The sequence below is a fragment of the Chelmon rostratus genome, chromosome 22 (assembly GCF_017976325.1).
Source record: "Chelmon rostratus isolate fCheRos1 chromosome 22, fCheRos1.pri, whole genome shotgun sequence".
NCBI lineage: Eukaryota > Metazoa > Chordata > Actinopteri > Chaetodontiformes > Chaetodontidae > Chelmon > Chelmon rostratus.
In genome coordinates, this window is record NC_055679.1 from 8,664,531 (window position 1) to 8,675,472 (window position 10,942).

Consider the following 10,942-nt stretch of genomic DNA (forward strand, 5'->3'; position numbering starts at 1 on the left):
CTGGTAAAGAAGAGCAAAACACATCGCATTGCCGTTAGCTTGTGGCTACGTCAACCCTCGCCGCCGTTCCCCCTCACACAGACGACACAGAGAGAACAAAGAGGAGAGCGTCTTACCTAGGGTACGGACCAAACAGAGGAATTCTACTCCAGGCGGGAAGCATAGGCGGAATAAATTAATATTAATACGATTAATATCAGCACACACGCACTCAGGTTAGTTTGGGGGTTAGTGGAGTTAGTAGGAGGAAAATCAATTAAGAAACTAAATCAAAACAATAAATTAAGCAAGAAAAGATAAAAGTAGGCTAAAATCATAGTCATAAGCATAAAACTAACAATTTAAAAGCATTTCTAATAGCAGTGATTTTACTTCATCATTATATTGCATTGCACAATAGCTATAGATATATAGATTTAATAATATGCAGCAATATTACAGTTTTCTGCAATGTTTCACATATGAAAATGGTGGGAAAGAGAATGACTATGAAAGACAAAGGGACAATTACAGTAGATGCATATTGATAAAATACTTATCAAGATTACACTTGGATTCACGGCTACGTGATAGTAAAAAAGACGTACAGTATGTGTGCGAATCGGAAAGATGACTTCGTTTAATAATGCGTTTGGAGGCTAAGTTAAAATATAGCAATCTTTTGCAAAGTGGGACATATAAATATGAACAGGCGCAGAAAGAAGCAGGGACACACACACACACACACACGCAAACACACACATTAGCGCGAGCCTGTACACTAAAGCATGCGGGAGCACAAACCTGGAAACACGAGGACAGAGTGGACGAGGACTGGCCACAGAGGAGGCGTGAGTGAAGATGAAGGTGACTGGAGATGAACACTCACTTACCTCGCATTGTTATTCTATCAATCTGCTATTAACAGTTTCAAATAAAGAACAACCCTCTGCCTGCTCTTTCATACCAGCCGCAGGTTTGTGAATTTTGTAAAGCAAACATGAAACCTGATCAGCGGCGTGTTCTTGACAGCGGTGTTTATTCAGGTAAAGGAGCATTCTCTGGGCTTAATGCCGCTGCTCTCTGTGCGCTTTGGTTTCCAGGGTTGGAAGCTCATTTTCAAAAGCGGAATACTTCCAGACACTTACAGATAAAGCAGCCATTTGCTGAGGCAAACGACCTGCGAGCTGCATTTACCTGATGAAGCCTCGCGTGGGCCGCATCATTTAAGGGAATTAGACTCAATAAACGCCTATTTGATCTGTCTGTAGAAGTGTCCTTGTATCAGGAACTGGCCTCTTTATTTAGGCCTTTACTGTGATTTTGCTGTTAAGCTACTTGAGCTCCCTTTTCATTTATAACCCAGGCTAATTATACAAGCCCACTCAGCCCTCGTCCCTGTATTTGTTTATTTCTGCTGCTGCTCCTTTCTCCAACTCACATGCTGTTGAAGAGCTCCCTGTACGTCTCATCTCCTTTGCCCTCGGACATCAGGCTGTCCAGCTTGTCGATCAGCTTGGCCTCCACCTGCGAGGACGAGCAGCATGGATGGTTTAGAGTTTCAAACTGAACAGCCTGTTCGATCGAATCGCTGCACGTCACGTCAAAGTCAGTCATGTACAAAAGCACGGCGACTGCCGCTGACATGTTCTCATTTAACTGTCATTCACATCACCACTCACCTACTGCCTTTTACTTTACATAGCCAGACACTTGCATCTTTATCTTTTACCCCAGACAAATAGACTTTACAAAAGTTTAAAAGTGACGTTTTTATGATGAGCGTATGCATTTCTAGCAGCTGTGTACCTGTTTGAAATTGCCACTGCGTCTCTGCTCCCAGTCCATCATGTCGTGGAAGATGGGGATCATGACATTCCTCAGATCAGGCTGAGGCACCAGCGTCACCTCCAGGAATGGACCAATCATCGCCGGGATGAAGTTCAGCTTGTGCTCCCCTGGAGGAGAGACAGGGATCAACGTGGAGGTCAGACTCTGACTTCATCCCTGAACCCAGCACGTTGTTTATGTCAGAGGCACTTTGGCAAACTCTGGAAAGCGTTCTCTTCAGAAATTTCAGCCAAAACACAGGCTGCTCTGATAATTTAGTGCACAGAGCACTCGAATCACAGACTTAAAACTCAGAATCTTGCCATTCATACTGACATCAAATAAAACAAAAATAAAGTGACTTGAAAATGCATTTCAAATTGTGCATAAACACACTTGAACACAAATAAAAACACAAGAAATTACTATAAAACCCCCAAATTTTCTAGGTCCATCACACAGAATAGAACAAAAACATCCACACAAAACAGAGAGAGGCCTTCAGCTGGTTGCCATGGTGATACAGAAAAAAAGGCTTTGAGTTTGTTTAGTTCCCCATCAGCTCAAATACAAAGAAATACTAGAGAATAGATTCGCCTTTTCTTTCTCTGACAGTCCTTCAACGGGCTTCAAGAAAAACCACTCTTGCATGAGAGGAGAAATAAATATGGAGATATTTACGATTGCTGCCTTTACTGTGCTTTATTTGCAGCACCGCTCAGAATAAGTTCGACAGGAGTCTCTTACAGTCAGAAATAAAGCAGCCCATGCGTACAATGTGCACTGAGATGCATAGTCTTACCTAAATTCTGCCACATGCTGAAGATCTCACAGCCCATCATCACCCTCATGTCTCCATACCTGCATGATAATACCACGGTTAGACGTGTGTGCTTGCTGCAGGCAAACACTGAGAGAAGCTGCTCATTACAGCGCGCATGGCCCGCAGTCTGGTTTGTGTGTGTGACTGGTTTAAAGTTTGACAGACAACGGGAGAAGGGTGTGATGGAGGGAGCACGTGGCTCATTACAGGTCATCCTTAGCGAGCGAGCAAACAGACCGAACTCACTTTTCCAGGATCTTCTTCCTCTTAGAGGGAGAGAAGGACTCCAGCTGAAGACAGGGCTGGTTGATAAATATTACAGACAGATAGAAGTAGGAGTCCCACACCTGGAAATGACAGCAAAAAACAGCAACATGTCAAAGCCGGGTGAAAAAGTTCCTCCTCCAACTTCAGTTTTCAGAAATTCAGGCAAAATATTAAGAAAAACATAGAAAAGTTGCTACTGGTATCCATGGATTGTTGAGTTTTCAGTGGTATGCTGTGGTATAAACCGAACAGCTGTTAATTGAAATCACAAACAAGTTGAGCCCACTTCAAACACACATTAATCTCTAAATACACTAAATATTGACACTTGGAAATCTGCTGTATTACTGTACAGGAAAAAGAAAAGCCTCTTTCCCGTTTAATTAACTCATCTCTTGTGGTGTTTTTACTGCTGTTCTGTTCTGCTTTGTTTTTTTTAGCTAATTTCATTGTCTGCTTTAAGCTTCTCAGGAATATAATTAGCTCAGTTTTATGTCTATGTCTCTGTGAAGGCTTTTGTTTTGAATAGAGGTGCACGGAAATAAATAAAGGAATGGCTTTTATTAGAAATACCTGGGGTGAAGCTTTGCAGCACTGTAGCATTGTTCAGATCTACACACACGCACACACACAACTCCCATACCTTGTAGTCGAACTTGTCATTGAGGAAGTTTTTCCTCAGAGCGTCAGAAAGGTAGAGGACAGTCGTGATGATGACACTAAAAGAGCAAGAGAAAGAGAGGAGGAGGAGGTGGGGAGGGCTGCTGTGCTACCTTGGAGCCAAACGCATCACCGTGAACAAGCTAAATGCTATTCAAACGGCCCATTTGTCGAGTAATAGTGCAGAGGTGAAGAGATAAGACACGATGACAAAATACATAAAGAAACACTTGCAATCACATGCCAGATTGAAGAAGGCCAGATGTAAAAACCCAAGAATGAACCAGATGCACAAAAAGAGTAAAGCATACTAATATTCCACAGCTTTTCCAAATATGACAACATACATATTCTGTCGGATGTTCATTTTCATAACCATGTACCAGGTGAGTAGGAGCATTGTATTTTTAGGAATAAGGAGTCAGTGTGATCTTTTCCAGGCCGTGGTGCTTTTTCCTCTCGAAACACATTGCGAAGTAGATACAAGCTCTTTCAATGACATTCCCATATCAGGTCCTCTGTGCGCTGGGTTTGATAATGCCCTCCAAAGTGACACGGTGCATTAGCATCGGATTCACTCTCAAGAGAGCACTTCATCGAAATTCAGCTACCTCTACCGCCACTAACAACTTCCAGTTTTAGGATGTTGAGAGTTTGGCTAAACGTTTCACTTGTATCTGTACCTCCACTTCGTTGCCGGTTACTAGAGTCATGTATACTGAATAGTCACCTTGGATTGCTGATTACCCCGGATAAAAGAGACTGTAGAGAGGTGGAACATGGAGGAAGCTCTGCGTGCACTTTCAGCAGATGGGAGATCTCCAATTTAACAAATTGCCCAAATGATGCTTAAATGTGCATGTCTGGAGTGTCCTCGGGGCCTGATGGTCGAAGATGCATAACATGGAACAGCCCCGTCTGATTCTAACTTAGACTCTGATTTACCCCTTGTTGCAATCGTTCTCCTGACTGTGTCTTTTCCTGTCATTTCATTTTATTCTGTCTTATTTATCTTGACACACGTGTACATTCATATGTGTGCTCTTACTTGTTGGTGACCAACCGCATGACAGTCCAGTCTTTGGGGAACATTTCTGGTCGGATTAGGATCCTGAAGACTGTGAAGATTTGAAGGAGAAAGTCCTGGAACACATAAACACATCACACACAGACACAGACACAAAGCAGACATGTTATCAGTTGAAACTCAATTCAGTTTGGTCAGGCTTGGCCCTAAATTTCAAGTTTGAGCAGCTTTTAAAAATCTCTGTCGCAATGGTGCTTAAACATTTAATAACATTCTCATTTCCTATTCGCTTCATGATGAACACTCAATACTTAATTCTGACTATTAGATTTAAGTATTTGAGACACTTATTGATCCTTTTTCCATCACTCTGACAGGTGTTTTGCTGCCTGTCTGTCATTTCCATGTCTGTTATCACGGGAGCGGAGGTGAAGACCTGCACTGTGAACTTTCTGTGGATACTACATGTTTGAATCCACTGAAAGAAAATTTTAGGAGAAACATAGCTGTTTGTGCATAATTGTATTTTTTGAAATGTACTTACATACTTAAAATGTAAGGATGAGTGGTGTAGCATGGAGTCAAAGGCGGTCGCTGTATGTCTCTCTCCATGGTGCTGAAACAATAGCTTCAAGCCCAGTGGCTGCTAAATCTGTTCCAGACACTTACTCTGGATACTTGTAATAAAAGTACTCAAACTAAAATAGAGAAATTGTCTTTTTCAAATAAGAGCTCTCGAGCTAACAGGAGCAGATGACCTTTTTCTGACATTCAGCGAATTGATATTTCTCACTAGCATGAACTTATGACCTCATTAGCTTTCTCTGTCTCTCTTCCTCTGTGCTCCTGTCTCTCTCTGGCTCTTCTTCTTCACTGTGTAACCTGCCAACGCTGACCTTGCAGTACAGCACACAGAGGACATGAATACCTATGGGTACACTATATGAAGAGGCAAGTATGTGTCCATGCACTTGTCTGCAGGTGCAGTGAGTGAGTCACTTTGAAACTGGGATGATTTAGAAAGAGAGCCACTCAAAGAGGGCAGGATTTAAAACAAATGCTTGACGGAAGAGATCACACTAGAATAACAGAAACAATATAAAAATATGGCAATTGTTCTCTCATTCTCGACTCAATATGCGTATGCCAATACACACATAGGCCAATTAATGGCTAAATATAAAGCAATGGGGCTAGAAAAAGATAATTGCATAGTATAAAAAAAACACCAATACATTCTCAGTATGAGCTTAGGTCTGAACCTACACTGTAATTGGCTGGCAAGCATTTTATTAAACACCAATGAATCCAATTAGCACTCCTATCTCATTGCTTTAAGTACCACTCTGCCTTATTTACCTTTTTACACCTGTAAGCTTGCTACCCAGCAACTGTCACGCGCTAAATGACAGAAACTAACCAGCATAATTACTCTGCCTACTGTAAGATAATTAAAATGACGCTTGCTGTCAATGCTGCAGTTCATATTTAATCAGTGGCACTGGGGTAACTTTGTTAGCAACTTGGCATTGAGCAGTGCAGGTGGGAGTCTAATATCCACCCATTGCCATTAATTTCGTTATTTCGCTAACTTTCAGGGTCACATATGGACACCATTCTGGGGTAGAAAGTAAGAGAGAGAGATGGATGTGGTGGGCTCACCCTCAGGTTGTCTTTACTGCTGAACGCCTGCAGCAGCTGCTGGTAGTGTCTGTCGCTCATCTGTCGCAGAAGGGCCAACAAACATGCCACAAACTCGCCCTGACAGGGTAAAACACAACGAGAGAGAGAGAGAGAGAGAGAGAGAGAGAGAGAGAGAGAGAGATAATTTCTTGAATAGTTGCACTATTGTGGTTTAAAACATTTATGTAGGAAGTAGTGACAAAGGAGAAGCAGAAATGCTGGATGTGAAACTTTTTTACTTGAACAAATCTATCCTTTTTTGAGAAGTTAGTTCAGAACAAACTGAACTTTTGCATAAACGATCCGCTTTGGTATCCTTTTGTGACAGGAAACAGGAAAGGAAGCACTTTGTTGTATTGAATTTCAAGTACGCCCTTTATTAACCTCTATTGGCAACCGGTAAGAACTGTAGCTCTATTACAAGTAGAACAACCCTCCAGCCTTTGTTGATCCTCCATCATCACACAATGATGATGATGATGATGATGTCATTATTATCCACTTCACTATTCCCCTTTTGTGTTGTGTTATATCATAAATCTTAATTATTGCCATTAATGTTAATAATGTTAGTGGAATCATAGTCACCACAGCCGCAACTCAAATTAAAATCTATAATTACTCTTGCACATTGTGTTAAATCCCAAAACAATTTAAACTAGCAAGCGCACACACACACACAAACACACACACACACACACACACACACACACACACGCTGTCCAAAGTAAAGCTCACATACAGTGACATCCTGGAACTGGAGTCTCATGGCAGGTCCAGCAGGCTGGGGCCGGTTGCTAATTTCCAGGATGGTCCTCAGCAAAACTCCCAGCAGGCTCTCTACAATTAGCTCCACCTCCTCTGAGACCACCGGCTCCTACAAAAGGACAAAACACATGCATGTGAATTACAGGTAACTGCATTCATTTTATCGACAGATTCAAGAAAAGAAAAGAGACTCTTTCTGGCTAAAAAATTAAGCTGAAATGTCACTTGAAGTTATATTGACAGATTTTACTTGCATCTTCACGCCAGCACAACCTTGAATCGCGATCGACAGCTGACGTCTTTCTGCCTCAGAGTCTGCTCTCGAGTCCTTACCCTATAATTTTACTTTCATGGCAGTTTTAATGAGTCTTGAACCAGTAAGTGTGGAGACTAATACAAAGTTTCAAGGCAAAGAGCAACATTTTGAAACTAATTTAGCAGAGAAGGAGGAGAGCAGAAGAGAATAAAAGTAGGTGGAACACAAAGGAGAAAGAGAAAGTTAAAGATTAAAAACAACTCGAAGAGAGTGGAGGATAAACCGATGGGTGTGTGTGAGTGTGTGTGTGTGTGTGTGTGTGTGCGTCTCCCACTAGTCTCTGCCCCTGACAAGACAGACAGGTCTTGGACAGAGCGATAATGAGAAGGAGCTTCAGACTGGCACATTGGCTGCCACTGCTGTCACTTTGCTTTAGATGTGGTGCCAGTCTTTGTGTGTGTGTGTGTGTGTGTGTGTGTGTGTGTCCTACTGGGCGCCTTTACCACTAGCTGCCCCTCTGGCAGCGATCAGCTCAAGCCAGGCATCCCAAGCTGCTACACACTCGCGCGCAAATCAGAAGCACACACACACACACACACACACACACACACACACACACACAGCTCGAAGTGACTGCCACTTCGACAATGGGCACAGCTAAATTGATGGGTCTCATTACTGGACTGCGCGGCCGCCAATGCCCTTGTTACCAAGACTAATTGACCATATACACACAACAAAGCAATCTGCTATTGCAATGTATTGGCGAGGAAATTGCAGTGAGACTTATTCCTCTAGCTTTGACGTCCTTTTAAGTTATTTTCCAGTTATTATGGTGGTAATTCCCTTGTACGGTCTTGTAGCATACCATAAGTAAATTCATTTCCCCTGTACACGATAATGTCTGGGTTTAAAGTCACTTCATACATAATAAAATGTAAAAGTTTTTTTTCTACATCTAAATTTGCTTTGTGTCTCTCAGGTTCTCTAAGGTTTTGACGCTGAATTTCAACAGCAAGACTGATAGCAATTACATATGTGTACCCTAGCCACGCTCTGTCAAAAGCTGTGTGTGGATTAACATTTTGTGCACAGACACTAAAACACTACATCCATTTTATTTAGGTTTAATTATCTTGAACGATGGATTTTGGCTGGTGTGAGGCGTCCATATTTGTATGGTCTCCAGCCATTTCGCTATCATGTTTGTCACGTTAGATATGTCAGAGCTTCTGGAAAAATTACAGTCGCTCCAGGATGACATGGAATGCTGCAAACCCCCCGAATAAAACCTTAATTTGCTGCTTTACACTTGTGCAGATTGAAACAAATGAAACATGAGTTAATGAGTTAATTAGTGAGCAAGCTAGCTGTTTCCCCCTGTTTCCCGTGTTTGTGTTGTGCTAAGCTACCTAGCTCCTAGCAGTAGCATCACATCTATCACACAAGACATGAGTGTGGTATCAATCCTCTCATCTAGCTCTCCTGTTTCCAAAAATGTCAAACTATTCCCTTAAGAACGAGGCGGGTTTGTGTAATGGCGACGCAGTGCTCACCGCGGTGCCGTTTTCCTCCTTCTTGATGAGGGACAGCATGCTGGTGAGGATGCGGGCACACATGACCAGGTCTCTCTGCTCCTGCATGTGCGCCTGGAGGACCCGGAGCACCACCGGCAATAGGATGCACCGTGACTCTGCAACAGACACACACACACACACACACACACACACACACACACACACACACACACACACACACACATAAATATAATTGACTACATCTTAACTTGATTCTTTCATAAAATAAGAACATAATCCTTTACTCCGGTTACAGCAGCAAAGGGGATAGTGCAAGAGTAACAAGCATCAGAAAAAAGCAAGATATGATAAATAAGTAAACAAAATAATAAGCAAAACAGACAGTGATTGAATGCACACAGAGAATATTGATATGGCCCAGTTAAAAATAATAATAAATTAATAAACTGATGTTGCACATGAGTGTGTTTGTCAGTTTCGGTGTGTGTTGTCTACTGGGAGCTGTGCTGATGGTGAAGTCTGACAGCAGCAGGAACTGCCACTGACGGAGCTGCCCAGCGCTGTCAGAGCGTCCTGCATGGGGCGGGACATGGTTTCCGTCAGGGATGACAGCCCCTCCGTCATCCTCCTTTCTCCCACCACCTTCACTGGGTCGAGGGGGCACCGCAGGGCAGAGCTGGTGTTCTCAGCCAGTCTGCTAAGCAGTCTGTTGTGTAACATTAATGTGATTTGCATGGGGGATGTTGTTCCTGCAACATGTAGCCTTTGGGAGCATGCTGGAAATAAAACACTGAGTAATTTGCCTCGGTGTGCAGCCTTTATTAAGAACAATTTAATGACACGGCGTTAGGTACACTGTAGGTGTTCTCAAATGACTGCACTGCAGGAGTGCACAACCAATCAGTATAATATGGATTAATAGCCTGTTTGTACATGATGCAAGACAAACACAGTGCAACTGATTATTTTCTGCATTTTGTGGATGAGTCTACGTGTTCAAATCTGTTTGTTTCCCTCTGCGCTGTTTGCTTTTCCTGTGTGTTCATAATCCGCATGCAAGGCTTTGTTGCGTTTGTGTTATTTGCTCACAAATGGATTGTTTTTTTTTTCCACCACGCGTTTACAAGAAAACAATTATGTACTCTTATCAAAGTGTAGATAAACTGCTCATCTGTTTGTGTGAACAAGTCTTTACCTGGGTTAATGTAAAGCTGGCTTTCCACCGTCTTGGCAATGCACTGCAGTTTGACGGCCTCCAGGGGACAGTCGGCGTGGACGGTGGTGGGCAGGCTGCCCAGCGTCTCCCTGACGAAGCCGGCCACCTCCCGCACCGTGAAGATCTTCAGCAGCTCGCCATAAACTGCCGGGAACGTGCGCAGGAACACCGCCTAGGCAGAACGAGGCAATGCTCAATCACTTGGAGGCTGAATTGAAGGGACACTGTGAATCATTTTTTTTTTTTTTTCCCTTCAGAGACTGGAATCACTTTGTTGAGAGCTGACAGCCAAAAGCATTCATGCTGCAAATTAGACTGAACAGAGCATTTCAAGATATGACTATGCATGTTTTCTTCATAGTGTTTGTTCAGTAATTTCAATACGTTTTACACTATATCAGATTACATACTGTATATCAACTTTGTAAGGGGTGATGTGGAGTTCCTGTCAAGCCCAAAGCAGGCAATAACACAGTAGCTCAGGGGCCTGTGATGTATAGGAAGGGGCAACCATAACACTCAATGCTCTTATTTATGGATGGATGTTTTGTTGGGAAAGCATATATTTACTGTTGTGCTGTGCATCACTGGCCCCGCCTGGGTTTGGTTGGAACTCTGGCAGTCAGGGATTATGTGGATTCGACTGGAGGACTACTCCAGTGGGATTGCTGTCTGCCGCCTGTTTGTAGTCTCATGCTATTTATTCCTGTCAAGATCTGTCAGATTCTCACCGTACGATTGAAAAATGAAGATTACTAAAATCTAAACGGGTGTGTCACCATGTCTCAGTCATATTTTCAGGAAAGCCTGGCAGAGGATCTGAGACATTTTTCAGCAACACTCTGACTGTCACAGGTGTTTGTTTTTGACAGACGATCGATAATACAGCTTTCAT

At 42.7% G+C, this 10,942-nt stretch overlaps 1 protein-coding gene across 1 annotated transcript in view; it reads right to left on the minus strand.

Moving 5' to 3' along the window:
• dock4b (dedicator of cytokinesis 4b) overlaps window positions 1–10,942 on the minus strand; it is a 112,068-nt gene that overhangs the window by 30,564 nt on the left and 70,562 nt on the right. Inside the window, exons 23-32 of the mRNA XM_041963654.1 lie at window positions 10,027–10,219; window positions 8,850–8,986; window positions 7,012–7,146; window positions 6,249–6,347; window positions 4,608–4,702; window positions 3,543–3,618; window positions 2,879–2,979; window positions 2,612–2,670; window positions 1,789–1,937; window positions 1,421–1,506 (exon numbers count right to left, since the gene is read on the minus strand). Coding sequence (XP_041819588.1) covers window positions 1,421–1,506; window positions 1,789–1,937; window positions 2,612–2,670; window positions 2,879–2,979; window positions 3,543–3,618; window positions 4,608–4,702; window positions 6,249–6,347; window positions 7,012–7,146; window positions 8,850–8,986; window positions 10,027–10,219 — 1,130 coding nt within the window. The remainder of the gene's footprint in view (window positions 1–1,420; window positions 1,507–1,788; window positions 1,938–2,611; window positions 2,671–2,878; window positions 2,980–3,542; window positions 3,619–4,607; window positions 4,703–6,248; window positions 6,348–7,011; window positions 7,147–8,849; window positions 8,987–10,026; window positions 10,220–10,942) is intronic.